At 39.1% G+C, this 20664-nt stretch overlaps 1 protein-coding gene across 1 annotated transcript in view; it reads right to left on the bottom strand.

Moving 5' to 3' along the window:
• LOC104621570 (mitogen-activated protein kinase kinase kinase kinase 3-like) overlaps positions 1-11386 on the bottom strand; it is a gene marked incomplete at its 5' end in the record, with an annotated part of 28150 nt that extends 16764 nt beyond the window's left edge. The window contains 3 exons of the mRNA XM_010288090.1: positions 1668-1732; positions 7469-7559; positions 11329-11386. Coding sequence (XP_010286392.1) covers positions 1668-1732; positions 7469-7559; positions 11329-11386 — 214 coding nt within the window. The remainder of the gene's footprint in view (positions 1-1667; positions 1733-7468; positions 7560-11328) is intronic.
• Between the last annotated feature and the right edge of the window lie 9278 nt (positions 11387-20664).

Genomic DNA, 20664 nt, shown 5'->3' with positions numbered 1-20664 from the left:
ATAGGAAAACAATTAAATTCTGAATAAATACGTAACCCAACCACTGAACAGCAAGCAAGAAATGGCCTGTGACTTGTCAGTCACTGGACTTTGATCCTGAAATTAAAGGGTTCTAAGACCACAAAATGCAGTCCTAACTGCAAGCTTCTCAGGTTTTCCAGAGAAAACAAATAGAGAAGTTGGATGGGGTTTCTCAAAGGAAACTGAAGAAGTAGCAAGTTAAAAATGAAGCAAGGCTTAAGCACCTAACTGCTTTGGTTCTACAAAACCCACAACCATAATATAAATTAGTATCATGCAATAATAATAATAAATTAGTATCATGGATCTAGACCTTCAGGTCTAAATCCATCCTCCCTTTTCTGAAAGAAAGTTCCAAACCCACATAAAACTAAATATATTAGCACGCAGACTGCATATTTTTAGGCATGTATGTTTATTTTGAGAAATTTAATTCTGCTGAAGTTAAATGGACTTAAGATTAGAGGCCTATAGTTTAGTTGGAATAAGACCTTTTAGAATGTAATTAAGATCAGAAATCTTCCACTCTAACTATGGGGAGAAAAGCCAAAAATGAGCTGCAGCAGGAAACCGCTCCTGTACAACATCTGTTCAGGGCATTTATACAGCATGAGCTCATTTCCTACTCTACAGGTGCTTGACATAACAAAGCCTATTAGACACAATGCTTTTATCAACACCAGCAAAGATGTAAAGGATCAACAAGGCCATGCTCAAATGACTATGCCACAAGCACAGTGTGAACTTGTGAATTGCTGCCTTGTTTTAACTGCACCCAAGTTAAATGCAAAAAGCTATACAAGCTGTTTACGCACAAGAGAAGGATGTGAAGATCCTAACATGTAAAATCTTCACAGTTTAGGATATGGATGGATTTCCTGTCTGAAAAACACAACCTGAGAACAAGAGCCATTACTCACTCACAGCATATTTCTTTCCTAAGGAAGTCTTAACTCCAGGGCAATAAAATCCCTCAAAATTGATTCTGTCTCTTGAAAACTAGCAATGAATTGACTAATCCTCTCTTTATGCAAGAGATGCACACACGCCCCTTGTTTCTTTGCCCACTCATTGCACCTAAGTCTAAAGCAAATATATAGGCCACCTTTGCTTTTCACATGACATGCATCCAGCGTTAGGGGAAAAAAAAACAAACCCCACACCCTCATGGCACTACTGCTATACAAATATACAAAACATCACTGTTTACAAAGAACAAGATCATCCATGCTAATCAATCCATTTATCTAGGTACCTGTAGGCAATGGTATGGATTATACTAAAGCAAAGTTCAAAAGCTCAGAAACAAAATGGCTATGAAGTAAAACAACATATCAGGATATAATTTTTTTAATTTTACAATACAATATTGTCTAATTTTACAGCCTTTGAAAAGTAGTGATGGGTATATAAGCTACTGAAGGAAGGAAATAATTCCTCCTGCTCAAAAACACCCCACTATAGCTAATTTTGTTTAAAAAAAACAAACCCAAACGATTATATAAATACATAAGCTAAAACTGACCTTCAATGGATTATTATGGATACTAAATTTAGGATTCCTCCTTTCCAATTCGAAAACACTGTAATAATATCCGTTTTTGAAAATAAGCTGTTGATTTTAAGGAATTACAGTCTCAACATACCATGATAAATATCCTGCAGAGAGCCACCTCCACAAAACTCCATGCAAATCCATAGCTTGTCTCGTCTAAAAAGTGAACAAAACCATTCATTAGCTGTCAGATTTGAAAATAGCACCTATAAAAGATAAGTCAGCAGACTCAAACATCATAAAGCACAACATAACAAGATCTACATTATGAAAAGTACAAATCAAATAATGATTTAGTCTTTATGCGATACTTCACTGTCAAAATTGTAACTAATGAAACACTCCAACAAACCTTGGAATATTTTGGGTAATAAACACTGTTAGTGAAACATACACACTGATTTTTCTTCAAGATCTACTATGAAACTGAAATACACTTTTACTGAGAGTAGAGAGAAAACAGATGTAGGTTCTTATTTCTTCCTCATTTTCACTTCTCTGCTTTTTTCATAACAGAGGAATTAACATAAACAAAACAAAAAGAAACAAATCCAAACCAAAAAGCCCTAGGGATCTCTCTCAGCTAAATTTCTTTCACAACAAGTGCAGTGAAAATCTAGTGCTTTAGTCAAAACTAGGCAGAGTGGAGTCCATGCTGTGGGTAAATGCCTTCTCAGGTAAGTGTTTTCCTGCAAAAATACCTATACATATTTTCAGTGGCAGCGGTCAGACGGAACTTCTTTAGATTCCTCTTACTAAGAGAACCAATTCAGTTTGACTCACTGTACCTCCATAAAAGGTGCTTTCCAAGAATAGACAATGGGCTGAAGGATTCAAAGGTATCTTCTATTATGGACACTAAACTCTATTTTCACGTAGTAATTTTCACTGGTAAGACAGATGTACCATGTGTGGCCACAGAAAGGTGTTCTGGAGAGTAGAAAATCTGGGACTTGCCTAGTCATTCCTGGCCATCAAAACACACAGGAAAGAAAAATTGCATACAACCATCCTAGGGCAGATTGTGACACAGGACAACAGAAGGAAAGACCAATGATTGTTCTGCAGCTGGCCCATGACCCCTGGTCTTGGGTTTCCTTGCATTTGTAAAGCTCTGTTAGAATAGTTGAGACACTCTTGTGGGCAATGCCAATATGCATGGAAGTGTTTTGCAAGTTAATGGGTGTAAGTACTGAGCCTGTCCCCTCAGCTGCAAATTGCAAGTATTCTCACCAGCAGGTAACAGCTAGAATAGCTGCTGTTCCAAGGAAGAACTGTCTTTCTTGAATCTCCTCCCCTTTTATGTGCATAGTCCACATGGTCCTCAAAGCTACATCCTGGCTGGTTCCTCTAAAGGTGGGAAGGGTATTGTTCAGGCATTACAATTACAGGTTTTAAGCAACAGAAGTCCCTGGCTCTTAACTCCATATGTTTCTAGGGGTTAACTGCTTGAAATAATAAGAAGGCTTTCCACTGAAATAACTGATCAAAAGTCAGACACGGAAGCAATGTGACTATCTGTGAGAGAAAACAATTAGCAGTGGCAGAGGAATACAAGTGAGAAAGAAGCACTGAAGAGGCAGACATGTGCAAGTCCCTTGTTTACTCCCCACAATGATGCAGGGCTCAAATAGGGACACTTCTGGGGACACTGGGCTCATGAAAGCCGCTCTTTCCCATACAGCTGCATCCTGTTTGATGCCAGCAGTAGTGTGGAAGTGGGAAAGAGACAGGGCAACCCTAGCAGCATTGGGACATCAGCAGAGCACAGCCAAGTAAGAGACATGAAGTAGCTAAGTGCTATAAATTCACACCTTCACTTAACTGGGCATTAACTGCCCAGTGTGGAAAAGTCCTACAGAAAAGGAAAAAAAAAAATCAGGAGGATCAAAAGAGGAGATTGCATTTCTAATTCACTACCTAGCCTTTCATTATTGTGCCTAAGTGCTTTGAGACAGGTGAAGATCCATGTAATCAACAGTAATGGTGTACATAGTTTTCTGTGTCTGCAGAGCATATGGCAAGCGTAGCAAACAAAACAGAGACAGGATCAACAATACCGTTTAGCATCTGCAACTTAATACGCAGGCTAGCAGCAAGGCAGAAATTTGGCTGTGAGAAATCCATACATAAACAGAAGCATGGGGAACAATATACTGGTAAGTGCCAAGTATTCGATGATGGTATCCTTCTTATTGTTCTTAGCACTTAAAGATACTTGGAAAACAAAAGGTCAGACAATGAGAGGCCTCAAAGACAGACTTTCAATTGCCCAGACAAAAGAGAAGCACTACACCAAAGAAAGAGGAGGGGACCAAGCAAGAGCACAAGAGAATGCCAAAATATATACTATATTTACCAAAATTTAATCCTGAGGCTACAAAGGTATATTTTGATACCCTAAGACAAGAGGAAAACTGTTTTTTGAAGAAAAAGAACACCCAGCCTGAATACCCCATCAGGAGAAGAGGGACCATTTCAATCTAAAAATTTTAAAGAAAGTTGAATGCAATAATATTTGTTCATAGTCTGTTTTCACACGAAATCTTAAAAAGTCATCAAAAGCAGCTTTTTATTAGTTATACTAAGCAATCTGTTCCCACGATGACTAGTTAAAAGAAGCAGCTGGTAGGACAACTGGATACATTTGTCAGTGCTTCTACATTGCAATTAATCTCACCTCCACAAACACACACAAATGGAACCCTTACCTCCTGGTCCGAAGTTCAATATGTTAGAAAAACAGCTCAGGGTAAATTCAACAACACTGCAGAGCACCAGCCCTCCCCTCTGCAATTCCTCACTCACATCTTTCTTCTAAATTTGTCTTCTGAAAAGGCTTATAACAATGACTTTCAGATTTGTGGAACACGCCAGAATTAGTGTCACATGTCCAGAAAAATGTCAACACAACTTCCTTCCCAGTACTGCAGACAGGTACAAATAGAGTCATCATGTGCAGTGGAGGACATCTTAACGTACAAAAAGGTGCTCTCTTCCCAAACAAAAGCAGGCTTTGAGGTTGGAAGGAAGACTGAAGAGGTGCAGTGTTATGCGATCCCAGCAACACAACTTTCAAAATATGGAACATCCACTTAAGAAGCTTAGTCACCAAAACACAAAGCTTCCAAATACTGCCTTTAGGAGGTCACAAGATCCCTTGCCAACTTTATCACCCAGCAATCCATAAGCTGCTGTCAAACAGACTAATAACTCCACAAATTCTTTAAAAAAATTTGAACATTAATTTGAGATATATAGCAGTATTAAGAATTGATTGTTCACGTACAAGAAAAAGCCTGCCAGTACTGCACTGAATGGAAGTAACACACAATTTAGGTTAACCTTCAAATTAACCTTGAACATTCAAAACTGAAGTGCAGACACTCCTAGTTGGGAATAACAAGTCCCTACATGTACATATGCCCTATCTGTATGCATACCTGCACAAACTTGGGCAGCTCACAGACCAGCCTGGCATTAAAAAAATATTCAGGATGCCAAGACAAGCACCCTTCAAGGTACAGGATGCCAGAACAGCATAGCTTGTTGATTTTATTTTCAGACTTTGATCCCTTCCTGCACGATAATGCAAGTGGTACAGACTCCCAGCCTTGCTCAGTGCAGCGTGCAGATGGTGCTCATCTAATAGGCTAGTCAACAGCTTGCTTGCTTTGTTTGTTCTCATACATGCAGTGCATTTCTACTTAATTTTATTCTGAAAATACATTTGCTCTTGGAAAATTCCTTCACGCTCCACACTAAACTATACCTGTGAAATACTAACATGACCAGCTTTTCCACTACAGACCTTTGAAATGACACTAAAGCAAACGTAGTTCAAAATACAGATTCTATTAACTTGAATCACATGTCAGCATGTAACACTTTCACTCAGACAAAAAGCTAACAAGATACCCTTACTAAGATGCAATGCACCCCATCAGTGATAAAACATGGTTTCAGTGCGCGTCCAGGGCTATTCAGTGAGGCAAGGAGAGGCAAGAGGCAAGGAGAAGAAACTCCTCAGGACAACATTAGTCAGATGACTTTCTGCATGAGACGTCTCCTTCTCCTCTACCATTTATTGCCAGGACTTTCTCTCTTCCCCAACACTGTCTCCATGTTCTGGCACACTCAACTTGTCCAATTTCAGTTTGTTCCAACTACACAGGTGTTCAACATCAAGGTCACTAAGAGCACTACAAAGTGCTCCACACTTGCCATTTCAACACTCTGTCCCAGCTCATCCCAGAGCAAAACAAGGAACGCTCAACAACAGCCAAGCAAGCCAGGAAGCACGTGTTAGATCTTCTGTAATACTGCAAGCATGCACCAAACCAGTGCATGCTGGCCTAGTAACTGGGATCTCCTAAGCTTTAGCTGATCTAGAATGAAAGTAAAAGAAATACGGTATTTCAGAAGATAACTTGGTCAAATTTGAAAGGATTTTTAAAAGGAAAAGATGCACTCCAAATATGAGAAGCAAATTCTGTCATATGTTCCTGCTTCAAAGATGGTAATTTTTTGTTGAAAGGCTTCCATGTACCAAGATTTTTCACGTGAAAATACCGCCTGCATCTTCCCACTTCCCAATCCAAAAGCACTTGGCCTATATTGCTGGAGAGCTTTTGGCTGCAGCAGATAGCCATCATGGAGACTTTCTGCTGGAGTCGCTGAAGTCTAGTACACAATTAACACAACTTGGCATCTTTCCTTTGTGAATAGGGCCTAGCAATCTTCACAGCATGCAGAGCTGTCATGTCCCACCTCTGTTGTCCCCAAACACACAGAAGATCTGTGAATACGCAAAAGGAAGGAGAAGCCTCTGCCATAAAGAGCATCACAGCTTTTTTAGAGCTTTTTAAAAGCTTTTTATTACATGGCATGATATGGCCAAAATTAGACAATGTAGGTTCACAAAATCCAGCATTAAAAGGTCTAGGTCTTAAGTAACAAGCAATTGCTATATCTAGCATAAAACATTTGTCAGGATGTATTAGAAAGATTTATAATAGCAAACATTATTAGAAACTAGCCATCAATTTTCTCAATATTGAGCCTTTGTATGGAGTGTAAGTTTACTGTACTTGTAACAAGTAAACGCAATACCTTACAAAAGAAATTACAGAAAATAATGAGACAGAACAATTTAGATATACTATAACAATATACTATTACTACATTGAAAATCCTAAACAACTCTGCAGCTCAAGAGAGAAAAGCAAAGATAAAAGAGCTAAAATATCAATTATTTTTAGATTTCAAAACAAATCCAGAACACTTATCACCAGTGGGCTTCCTAAAGGCTGCACAGTTTAGACTCTTAGGCATTTCAGTATGAAATTGTCCTTAAAGCTTAACATAGCACTACTCTTAAGCAAGGAAAATCCCAATAATTCTTTTCCTCCTTATTTCCCCATAACATTCAATTTTGAGTTCTCAGACAATTTTACATGCCAACACCAGTTAAGTCAGAAGATTTCTGAGAACTTTATCTGTATTATGTAATATTTATACTTCCCAAAGTTTTGCAAATTTAAGAAACATTTTACTGAAACAGATTTAAATGATACTATATACACAGACTCTTTGTTCATTCTTGTCACACTTCTGCTTAATTTTCTGTTTATGTATTAAATTCAAATTTTAAACAACTCATTTTCAAGGAAACATGACTACATGGCCACTGAACGGTTTTGCTAAGAGAAACATCATTCATAGAGAGACACTGTAGTAAACAGAACAGACTTTAAGGTAAATGAAAAAAAAAATATACAGGTGGATAATACTTATTTGGTAAATTATGTTTTGCCTAAGTCACCTTACAGACCTGTCCTTTACAAGGAGATAGAGAGGCATTTTTAAGTGAGCAAAAGAAACTAACTGTACCTGAGATAGCTGCCAAAATAAGCAACAATGTTTGGATGTTTACAGTCTTTCATCATAATGATTTCCTGCTGCACAACAGCAAAATCTTCTCCTGAAAAGCAGAAGCATGAATATTTTCATTGGCTTTGTTTATACTCGCATCTCAACTAGTTCAGTACGTATTTGTAAAATAAACATTAATTACCTGCCAGTTTCACAAATACATTAAGCAGCTGTAAATCAATACTTATTAGCAAGGGCTTAGCAATAAGTAACTATATTAAGAAGTTTCATTCTGGGCCAGATGGACCTCACATCTGCTATCTGATACCTCTTCCTAAAGTCTTTATCTTCCCTGAGACCCCAACTGTGTTCATCTGCATGTGCCCTGCCAATAGCCCAGCTTCTTAAAAACATAACAAAACTTTGCTATTTTTGGCCACACATCCAAAATCCATGATCATCTTCCTGAGGAAAAACATTCAATAGTACACTGCTGCTGCAACTCTTCAGTAAACTCGGTAAGCACAGAAGTTTATGGACTGAGCGTAACGTATGTCCAGATAAAACGCTGACACAGATGTGGCACTTACCCAAATATTACTATTTGGTACCTTGGTTGTACCTGGTTTTCTATAAAAGCTTCTTACCAGATCTGTACACTGAGAAAATAATGTATGACACTGAAAACCTAACAGGTTTCCCAGACACATTTTTGCTTTGGGGATGGTGTGCAGGGGTTTTGTAGGTAAAAGAGAGGGTGAGAAAGATATCAAGTGTAAAAGAAAGACTGTAACAGGTATTTGACAGCCTCCTTTTTTTTTTTTTTTTAAGAAATACATGCCAAGTGCTCTTTTGCAGTTCAGTATCTTACAGTGGTGCTCCTTTTTCCTAAGTCATAAGGGCAAGTTACAGCTCGTCTAGTATGTTATTTCAAAATAAGTTATTCTGAAGTTTTTTTAGTTACTAGACATACACAGTTCACAAAAAACAACTCATTCTTGCTGATCTCAAGGACTCAAGGACTTCATAGATGAAACAAGCCTGAAGGCCTAAAATAACCATTTACGTTCATGAATAACTTCAGAGACTCTTTAAAGCAAGTTGAAAAAACAGGCAAGTTCAAAGCATGTCAAAATTCTCTTTTTAGTGTACTGCTATAGCACATTTCAACATAACTCAAAAGAGCTTTTAAACCAGAAACCAAAGTTATTATCTAAAAAGTTGAATATAGACACTAAGCTCATATTTATCAATTGTTGCAACCCATAATCATTCTCAAATATGGCTGTTACTAAATTTCAAACGTAACACAACAAATTACAACAGAACTGGCCAAGCTACTACCTAGAGAAAATATGTTTTAACTTTCTCCCAATATGTCAAAATACTGGTGACCATTTGGTTCTTTTTAACCAGAAACACAGTATTCACATGTATTTTATTTAACTGAAAACAAATTTCAAACCACAAGTTGCAAGTTATCATCACAACAGACTGTCTACTATCTGTGGTGTATCCATGATGGTTTACTGTACCCTGGCTAGACCTGTAAACATGCAAACGCTGAAGAACAAACAAGAAATTATTTTCACATACAGACAGGTATCTCCATGAAAAGACACAACTCCTCCATGATTTGACCAGTGTTTTCATTGAATCCAAAATATTAAAGTAGCATAAGTGCCTAAACATTATTAACCCTTAGTCTTCACACTCTCCCCTAATCCGCAAAATTTGCAAAAGAAGCCAGTGCCACGGTTATGGAATATGAACACTGCCCATCTGAAGCTGTGAGTCAAGCCTCTACCGCAACTAGAAGTGACAGAGAGAAACTGAGCTCACTGAGCAAAACAGAGGTTGGCTAAAGTGCATTCTCTGAGCACCACTCAGGTATCCAAAGGCTGCCAAAAATATCTGGTTTAACTGCAAGATGCCAGTTGTTATCCCTATTAGCACAGCATGAGGGCAAGTTACCCCAGCACATCCCCAGGCTCTGTCCACAGCTCAGGGAACACGCACAGCACCGTTCTCTGAGTTCTGTTCAGCACAATCTATACAACACTCTTTTCAACCAGGTCACTTCATACTTTTGAGAGTGGAGGTCAGCTGTGTAAAAAGTTGCATTATTAAATGCAACTGAGACATCATCTGAGTCTGCTGAGTCCTATGGTTCTTTACCCACTACGCAGGTCTCCTTTCCCTGTTTTATCTTTACAGTTCTATAGGGAGACACAGCATAGCTGCTTGGCTTGGCTGTGCAGTACATGGGTTACCAAACTAAGTACTCCAGCAATGGGAAATGACATAAAGAGCCAAAGCAGCAGAACTAGACAAGATAGTCTGAGACCACAACTTCCAGTGTGAATAAAAGTGTAATAAACATACACTTTTGGAACTACGTAGTAACACACTGTCCTGTCTTGACTTTTTAAACATGCATGCATTATATAAACGCAACATTTCTAATCACTTACAGAATTGTAAGAGAAAAAAATAGAAGAAAGTAGCAACTTCTTTCCCTGCTTGCCTGCACAGACCTTAAGGATCAAACAAGGTAGTAGTTAAAAGTATGTCCCCACCAGTTAAATCTTGAAATGGAACACCAACAGTTATGAGTTAAACAAAAAGTCTGGACATTTTAGATTTCCCAGATTACTGTACTCTTGTTCAACAACTCTAGCCATATTAATAGAACAGCACTTGCAGGCTGATAACTGATCTGTAGAGCATAGACACTTTGTGAAATCACAACTTAAGCACAGTTCAAGCATAAATCTAGCATGCAATGAAGTCCTGATCAGAGTCTCCAAGAGAATTTCAGCAAAAGTACTCAATTCCCAGACACTAATGCTCATCTATTATTTCACCCTTCCTTCTTTTTATTTCTCCCTCTATGCTCTCTCCAGGTAAATTCTTTTCTGCGTTGCTGTCTTCCTCATTTCTTTTTTTCTATACAGCTTTTTGTATCACACGGGTTGAAAACATAGTACTTAAAACAACTCTTACTGAAATGGTTCTCCAATTACAATTTTTCCTCTCTCACCTTGCTTGTCATTGTGAGGAATGAGTGATTCCTGTAAAGAAAATCTAGTGAATATAAGCTTGAAGCAAATGTCATTTATATTGAAATAAAGGAATGTATGTAGGCCATGACCATAAACAGGGGAGTGGTGTTAAATAGAAGAAACCATAGTCTTTATGTAACTTCCTGATACGTATAGCTTAGGTAACTCCTTGATATGTGTAGCTTATGTAGCCTCCTGATATACGTATGTTAGTTCCTGATATACTAGTGCAAACCAGTGTTGTAGATAACCGCAGAAATGTCGAGAAAATGTATAGCCAAATAAGGTAGCATTATATAAGTAGAATAACAGAGCGCATGCGCAAACAGAGAGGTCATGTAGAGTGCACTGATGAAGAGGAGCATCTTCCTCCCAACGACCACCGGACGACCACCTAGAAAAAGATGAAGCATGCACAGACCGGGGAAGTGGTGACGTACTTAGAGAAAGAGTCATCTTCCAAGAAAAAAGCAGAGAAAAACGAGAAATTAAGCCTAGAAAAGTATAAAAGGAAGGAATTGTAAGAAGTGAAGGCTTGCGTCTTGGTGGAGCGGAGACTCCCGGCGCACCCAGCGCTGTTTGCTTGCCTCTATTCGTTTAATAAATTGCAAACTTAAATTGGAAACCTGTGTGGGACGAAATCATTTATCACACCATGATTGTTATTTTTTAAGAACAAATTTTATTTTGTCCTACACTAAAAGGCAACAATTATACTTTATTTCAATAAGTGGACTCAACTGATTTTGTACAATTGCTTTAAGCATGAAAATATTTTGTTTCTGTGGCCTATTTCAGTTAAGAAACACTTACCTGGTTCTAGTTTTATTACTTTAATTGCTGCTAGCTCACCCGTGTTGACATTTCGAGCCTACAAACAACAACAAAAAAAATATTTAGAGAGCAGAACACCGCAACCAGCTCTGCATTCTCAACTCGACATTCTCTGACAACACAAAAGTCAAAAAGCAACCGATACACAAGGGTCTAAAACAGTGAAACCATGTGCTGAGGTTTGTTTTTTTTTTTTTCTGAAGCAAAAACAGCCTCAGGAGGAGCCAATAAATAAAAACATCTTGTATATTTACATTTCATGCAAGGTTAGAATTTTTTTTTCCAAATAAACCATTCATTTATTTTTTATTGGGCTTACAGCATATATTTTCATTAGATAACCATCATTATTGAGTTCTATCCAAAACACTTATTTAAAGTAATCCACATTTGTGCTTAATGACAGTGCACCAAACAATATGAATTCTGTATGAATTCATGCTCTTCTCCAGTATACATTTGTAGGAAGTACACTTCCAACTATATTTCCCATCCTGGATTTATTTTCTAACAATAAAGCAAGCTATCTCAGAAAAACCCAGCTAATTTGTATCAAGAACTAAACCTTTAAGTACCCTCAGGAAACTATATGCTGCCACACAACAGCCCTAAATTATGCAAGTCCTCAACCATGCTGTACTTCCATATTAAAAATTCATAAACAAACCGACCACCAAGATACTGGCTTCAAAGCAGTTACACATGGATCTCTCAGCAGATGAGCAGGGCCCAGGGAGCATCAAGGGCTGCACCGTGCAATGTATGTGACTGCTTCCCAGACTCCCACGAGAGCGATGCAAGACTTTCTGCTCATTTCACTGCCTGCGCCTTGGTCCTTACTACCCACCAGTGACAGCATCCTCCTCTTGCTGCAAGGGTGTGAAAAAACCAAGGCAGCAACAAAAGAGTTTGAAAGCATTCCCCTTGTACACACAGCAGCTCTGTCACCAACTTCAGCAGCAATTACTCAGCAGCTTCACTGCACTTCGTATGGGGCTCTGTCATGCTAAAGCCTACATTTCTACTGAGCAACCAAGGAAGCTAAATTTTTTAAAAGCTATTAGGAAGCAACATAAATTATGATTATAATGAATTATTATGATAACAATTTCTCTTCCAGAACTATTGCATTTGACTGGAAAGCAAGGAGCCATTTGCCCCATACTTTCAGCATGCTTCTGTGCCCCTGCACCCAGCTATGGGGAGAGGGCAGCAAAGTTGCACCCCATCATCAAAGCCGCAGCTCCTGAAGGATGCTCAGCTACAGCCTCTCCTCTCCCCAGGGGAGTCCTGGTACCTGGAGCTGCACTGTGCTGGGCCACTGCTGCACTGAATGCTGTGCCTGCTGTACCCCCTGCACAGGGCACAAAAGGTGAGACCAGTCCTGCTTTCACTTTTTCCCCTAATCTGTTTTCAAATCAAACGCCAGAATTACAGATCTTAAAGATGCAGATAGGTGCCCACCTTTTAAGCTGTTAATGGTCTCATTTAAGTTCCTTTAGGAGCTCAAGGTCTCGCACATTTTATGGATTGGCCGTAAGACTCACCAAATACTGTAAGGTATTAATTCTTAACATCACAGCTTCAGACCTGGTTGTGGAACCACAAGTGGAGCAAAAAAACCCAAATCCCTAGGACCATTAAAAATAGCCAGCAATACAATCTGGAAAGAAATACAGTGTGTATTCCTGTGTTTAGAGATCTACTCAGGTCATTCCTAGCACAGCTGATGTCAAACCTCTCACTGTTCCTCGGTGTGGCAATGGTCTTCTGCAATGCTGGGAGTACTGGCATTTGCAGGCAGTTGGTTATGGATAGATTCTGAGACCAGTGAGAATCATGTAAAAGTCAAGGAGTAGTCCAAACTTGATAGACTGTGGAAAGAACAGTTAAAAAATAAATTTTCTCTGGCAAACTTCCCTGTAAGTCATTATTTGTCACGCCACTGATAGCAGCAGTGTCTCCACTCATCACTGTATGGCGGAAAAGAGAAAAAAAGACATTAGGAACAGCAAAAATAGGGAGTTCCTTTTATACATACCAGAGAATGAAGGCAACACATGAGAAAGTGGCACCACTGAAGCATGACCTAGGATTTTTATTCCTTACTTCTCAACATACTCTTTTCATAGTGAGAAACAAGCACAGAGGCAAGATGTCCATGAATCAGAGGTCAGCATTTTTTAACCTCCAAGATTAATGAGAAAAATTACTGAAGCTTTAACAAAGACCTGAGATCATCAGGGAGTCTTGTTAAAACTTAAAAAACCTGTTTTGGGGCAACTTGTAGTTGTTCGGGGCAACTAGCAAGATGAGACACAATCAGTGAGACATGACTGTAGTGGATACAAGTGAGGAGATCCTGAAGTTGTGCATCCTGCATGTAGCTGGGATGTGCAAGCCAAGGTGGAAAAATTTCACAGGCTTCAGGGACATTGCTGGTCTAGCAAAAAATGTTTTGGTAATTTTTTAAAAATTTTATTTTAACAATACGGTGTTCAGCCATCAGGAATTTGTTTCTCTGACTATGGCTCCATAGGTCACTATGCTCTGCTAAGTCCTATGCAACTAAAGCAAGATAGAAGGTAAGTAGGCGCTAGTGACAATTTCAGAACAAAATGGATTAAAACATACGAGGATACTCATCACAAAGTCTTATGTGATGATGATGCCAAAAAACTATCAATAGTAGACAGATAAATCTACAGATATATCTGGAGCAGGACATGCAAAATCCCAGCCAAAAGAATAGAGTCTGAGCAGCAAGAAGCAGTGCCAAACCTGTGCCCTCCACACCTCATGGCTGATTCAGCCCCCTCCCATCACAGAGGTGTTTCTTCTTACACGTCATGTTCTCAAAAGAACTGTTCAAGATCATGGGCAGGAAAGAACAAGCACTGTGTCTTTTCATCTTCAGCTTACACATTACTTCCTTTCTTCAACACCAGCAGTAGGGGAACTCTTTGGCCAGCTGGCCATTATCTGGACCAGCATCAGCTGGCACTCATGAAAGCCAGAAGGAAGGAACAAAATTCGATTTACTGCATGTCATCAATACCTTCAGGAACAGCAGGCTACCAACTACTGTAGGTCCTAAGTTGTTACTTAAGAAAACATGACTTGAAGTCAACAATCTGAATAAGTTATCACTTTGCATCCTATTCCATTTGGGTTATTAGCATTGAAAGTGTTGTCGCAAGTAAGAATATGAATTGCCTTTGTTAATCTGGGTATTAAAAAAAAAGAGAGATCATCTTCATCGTAGTGACACAAGGGTTCCTTGCAAAGGATGAGGATTAGGTACCCCTGACGGGTTTTACGAGTTCTCATCAAATACCTTTGAAATCACTAGTTGTGAAACAATTCCTTGCCTAAGCTCACATGAATGAGAGACTGAGAAAGACTGAAGTCTTTGAATACACGTTGGAGCTGGCTCTGACTCTAAATTTGAGGGGGTGTGCATACATGCCATACCTCAGTATGTTGAGGACACTGCCTTATGCTTTCATTTCACATAATCACACTAAAATTCCCAATTACTTGGGGTTTTGAGATTGGAGCATCCATAAGGAATAGCTAGCTGAAGAACAATTTCAACAAATATTTCTGAGTTGGCAAATGCAACCAAAAATTTTAAAGAGGCTCATCTAAGAAAACACGTTTATTTTTTGTTTCCATTTGTACCTTAAGCACACTAACTCCCTGCCTTTGTGATGATGAGGTTAACAGCAATAGCCAAGAGTTCTTCGTCCCATCCCTGTTTCCCTGAGCAGGAGCCTGCAACTAATTCCTTCAAATGTAGATTTCACTATGTCAATGGGAATGCACTATACAGGTCTTCCGGAAGCAAAGATTGGCCTACAATGCCTGCATCTACACTCAGTCAGCAGCATATATACAACATCTGCTCTGGAAGACCACATGGAGATCCTCATTCTACCAGTGGCTAAAAGAACTATACTTTTCCAGAGATACAGATTGCCACATCTAGGGAGGAGTTTTAAAAAAGTCCACCAACCACTAAGTCAAGCTGGAGAAGTACTACCTAATTAAATAAGAAACAAATACTAGTGTCCCTGTGACAACAACAGGATATCAGATCAAAATGCTATAGGAAAAACTGCCACCCACTAGAAATAAAAGCTAGAAAAATCCAGGTTTTGTTGTTACCGTATTATACAAAAATTCATTAACCACAATGCCTCACAATTGGAAAGGCCTTATCACTCTGAAATAGAGGAGGAAAGAGCAACGGAGTAGAGCAGTACACATATGGGGTCTATCTGCAAAACACCATCCAAGCAAGAAATGTGCATGGTGTGTATCTGAAAAGAAAAGGAGGGGAAAGAAGGAGGAGGAAGGCTAGTATTTAGCACTGCCCATAATAGATGCCACAACAGCAGATTCATAAGGAGAGATCTGTTCAGCTAAATCAGTATAGACATAAAATCCAAGGTCCAAGCAGGCGAATCTTTTGCTAAATTTGTATCACCAGTTTCCATTTGTAGGACAAATATAAAGTTTATAATGCTGCAACAAAAACTAGGCCAAAAATCAAAGTCTAAGTAACAGCAGGGTGCTTCTGCTTTTGACTACTTCGTATGCGAACTGTTGAACAAAATTCACATGAGCAATTTCTAAACAAGTTGCTACTTCATGGGATAACTGGTCCCAGGGCACAGACAGGCTTCCTGACCCAGATTAGCTCCCCTCTTCAGGAAAATGCACCTAAACAGCTTCCCAAGCCCTCTGCTTGCAGCCCTTACAGTCCTCTCCTTCAGCATCTCCCAAATCCACATGACTGCCCCAGGAGCCGATTGAACTCTCGAAGACAGCAGAAACCCCCCTGCCTCCCTTTTTTTGGTTAGTTTTCTGCCAGGTTAGCTAACTGCTCTGGCCCAGGCATCATGCTGAGCACTAGAACTAATGTGAGGCAAGCAGTAAGACAGCCAGGAGCAGAGTATGAAATCGCCCCTCTCATGTAACAACGAGCTGTTACGTCAGTTCAGCCCATCCTACAAAGTCACAGCTGTAATTAACAGGAATTTAACTACTAAGAGTTATGCTAGAAATTATTAGGTTCCACATTCTGGTAGGACACGTGATACCAAAACCCGACAGAGCTACAATTTCAGAAAGCAAAGCTTTGATAAAGGTGATGTTAAGCTAAAAGATCCAAAATGAAGGCAAACAAAAAACCCTAAATAAGGCATGGATTATTGGTTAAGGAAACCACAGTCACAGAAACTAAGCCCTGTAGTACTTACTCAGCATAGTAAAAACAGGATGGCAAAACATCCACCCCTCTCTGCCTGCCTGACAAGCTTCAAAAGACAATTAAAGCTGAAATAGCCTTCAAGACAGACATTTATTCCTATAGCAAAGCCAAAAGAAGCTTCAACAGCTGTAAGATCAATCAAGAAGAAAGGAAGACTAAAATGTCTATCAAAAAGCACACAACTAAAAGACACAGTTTCAATATTTCAGAACGAGCAAAACTGTAGAAGAATTGACGCCTTATCGGATCATGTCAGAAAAGAGGAGCAAGGGCATGGATGTGGAGAGAAGAGATTTGTGCATAGGACTCTGCAAATGGGAGTTCATCCAAATTCAAGTTCATCTGTTTTGGACACATTCTCTTCCAGCAACACACAGGAGTGCTAACAGAAACCAGAGGCTCCAAAACACAGTTGAGAGCAGAAAGCAGTAACAGTCACTAGGTGTTCCCTAGACATACCCACCAAATCTGAGAATTTCAGCATGAAGCAGCTGAGCTGGTAGATACATGACCTCCCTCACCAAAATTAACTCCCATGCCATAGGACTGGGGTGCAGAAAGTCAGACTTTCTTTTTTAAAAATGAGACCTCAAGTAAAGCCTACCCTTACCAAGCTGTGTGTCTTCATTCGTTAACTGGCTGAAGCCATAAATGACAAAAAGAACTGCAATAAGGCACATATGGTATAACAGATACCTTTGCAGGAAAAATAATCTCAGTAATTATCACAACTATATGAATTTCAGTAAAGGGGAAAGTGAAGGAAAGGTCTTTCCTTTTGTAAGATGCTGAAAATCTTTCCAAGGGTCCACTCACACCAGGCGAATGACCTGTCAGATGGCAAATGAAGTTCAACCTTTATTAAACAAATGATTCCCCCCTGCCCCGCAAGATATGCGGTGATATAAATTAATTATATGAACAAAAGAAATGGACCTACAATCACCTCAGAATATACTTTAAATCCATATGCAGTTACCACCAAAAGCAAAGGTATTAGGATGGGGGCAAACAGGAAAATTATAGCATTATTATTAATAGGGTCTCTGCCAGAATACTGCCTGCAGCATTTGTAACCCAAACCCTAAAAGAAGGGCATAAATTAGAGAGGGTCTGGGACTAGGGACGATTAGAATGGCAATTTCATACGAAAAGACAGAAAAGTCTTTCTAAATGAGAGATGGGAGTAAACACAGAGCAAATTAAATTAAGCAACCACCTCATTTAACTCTAGCAATATTTCCTGAAACTGAGCAGGACAGGAGAGTGTCTCCTATTCAAAAGAAAAAAAAAAAACGTAACTCTTCTTTTACACTTTGACCACCCTACACAATTAAATTCTTTGTAACAGTGAAATACAGAAACACAAAAGACAGAAATAACTTGTAAAACAGTGTAACTAATTTCCAGCCTTTCTAGCAGGTGTCATATTGTGCGAGAATATTTGACAGAAAAAGGTGAAATTAAAAAATTTTCCTGACATATAACTGCAGTCAGAAAAGCAATTTTGCTATCAGTCTCTAATCAGGACTTCAGATGAAATTAACTACTTGACATGTATACTTATTGAGACATAGAAAATAAAACCATAGAAATTGAAATGTGATATGTAATACTCAGAAATACTCAACTCCAAAAAAGCACTATTAGCAGACTGTCTGTGTTTTGTTACAGATCCATCAACCACCTCACAAAGTAGTAACTTGATTTCACCATTAACTTTAGCAATCTTGAGAGGAGACACCTCTGGACAAGGGAACAGATTTTAAGTCCTGAATTTTACTTAAACTTCTAGTAAGAACTTTATAATATTAACATTTTGGCTATCTATAGTGGCAACATATGTTCACTGAAAAAAAAAAATTAAAAACCCAAACATCATCTCTCTTTCAGACCCTCCCTGAAAACAGTCTTACGTCAAGTGTTTATGTCCCTGGGACACATTAAGAACTAAGCAATCTGGATAACACTTCATCTCCTACAACAAACTTGCACTGATGCTAGTTAGAAGAGACACATTATTGTTGACTGTACTTACTTGTTAGAGAGCTAATGACATAAAGAAGTTACCCATTACCTTTCTTGTGATGCATTCATCATCATCTTCTCCAAGGCCTCTTAAAGCTGAACTTGGGTGCGAAGGCAGATAATGATAATATACTGTTTTAAGCCAAAAATCCATACTTGTGGTGCACTAGCATGTTTCCAGGTAGCAGCTAAACAGCAGGACTCACAGCAGCAGGATTGAATCAGTCTGACCCATACCCTTGTTCCCTTTGAGTCCCCGTAGTTCATTCCACACCACAGGCTCTTACTTCAGATTCAAAAATCTTCAGAGTAGAGACTCCGTCCTTTTTTTTTAAAATATAATTTATTTTTCTAAAACAAATCAAACATTGAATCCATGCCCTGTTGCAGCTCAGTTCAACTAAAATGGAGCAAGGAAGTAGATGCCAGTCTGCTCTGCTTTCAGCTCCTCAACACTTGGCCAGAAAAGCAGGTTACAGAAAGGTCAGCATTTAGCAAAAATGTCAACATAACAAGATTGTCATCTCAGTAAGGCAATAATTCCTACCAACAGCAGAAACACCTCCCCACATGGCTCTCCCTGCTAAGGGGGCAAAAACGACAATTTATAAAGAATAATTTGAAGCTGCCCAGGTACATCCAGTTCTTGGATCCACTCTGCTAAAATCCCACCACTGATGAGCACCATCGTCACACGGCTAATCTCAACTTCACACAATTCACATAAACTACAAAGTTCACCTACAGACAACAGGATGAAGCAAATGAAAGAGGCTTTATGAAACGCCCCACAAATTTAAGGTAAGGCCCTACTAAGCTCACCTGTGGATGACACTTAACACTATGTTACTTCCTCTTTGTCACATTAGAAGTAACCAGCTTTCATTATTATTTTTGGGCTACTTTCATGCTTCACTTTGAAGGCACGTTGGGCAACACCTTGCCTCAAAATGAAACAGGCAATAATCCATCCAGCAGAAAAGCATGTCTCATTTCCCCTACACTGTCCACAACTTATCAGAAAACACCTACCTTCCTCTCATCTAGAAGAAATAAATAATTATAATAGACTACTGTATCCTGGTCCTGATCTACCACCTTCAACTGTCACAGGTAGATTGTCAACATAAAAAAACTCACTCCAAGGGAGGAGAGAACTTCTGTGCCTTAAACAACAAAAAAAAGTCACAAGTAGTGCTAAAAACTGGCCACTCACAGAACACCGAACTGAAGGCTCTACTGCAATCATAGAATAGTTTGGGTTGGAAAGGACCTTTTAAGGTCATTTAGTCCAACCCCCCTGCAATGTGCAGGGACATCTTCAACTAGACCAGGCTGCTTAGAGCCCCGCCGAACCTCACCTTGGATGTTTCCAGGGTAAATACCATAATAATCAAGAAAACCTTGGCAAATCCAATTAAACTTAACAAGTTTCAGATGCATAGCGGTATTGCAAATGTAAATATTCACTCTATAGTTGGAAGTAATGTCCTTAAAATTAAACCATAAACATGGATGACTTGGCTAACTCACATCCATCAAAATCACGTACAGAGCACTGAAAAAAATCTGATAAGATATCACAGAGTCAATATGCCAGTTAAAAACTGCAACAGAAATAGAGCTCAGCGTATCAAGATTAACAGTTTGCAGAAAAAAAAAACACACTTAAGGCAAGTAGATTTCGATAATTAAAACATGGGCATAGTACACAAATACTCAAAGCAAGCTGGCAAGGTGGGGAAAACCAACACAAAACCCCCTTTCAATTAAACAACTAATAAAGCAGGGAGTTAGCACACTAAGAGCACAGTAACAAGAGAATTTAGGTCCTGAAACTTCCATAACATTTAAGCGAGCTGAGATTAAACAAAAATTGCCCCAACCCAAACACGACTTCATTCCAGCCGCATTCACTTAGAGTCAAAGGCCACATCAAGCACCAGTTTTGTGCACCTAAATGTTCCCCTACAGTCCTGCCTACCCATACAAGTTTTCTTAAACACACA

This window comes from Phaethon lepturus, unplaced genomic scaffold, assembly GCF_000687285.1.
Source record: "Phaethon lepturus isolate BGI_N335 unplaced genomic scaffold, ASM68728v1 scaffold9545, whole genome shotgun sequence".
NCBI classification, from domain to species: Eukaryota; Metazoa; Chordata; class Aves; order Phaethontiformes; family Phaethontidae; genus Phaethon; species Phaethon lepturus.
The sequence above is the reverse complement of the archived record's forward strand: the minus strand, read 5'-3'. Positions and strand labels throughout refer to the sequence as shown.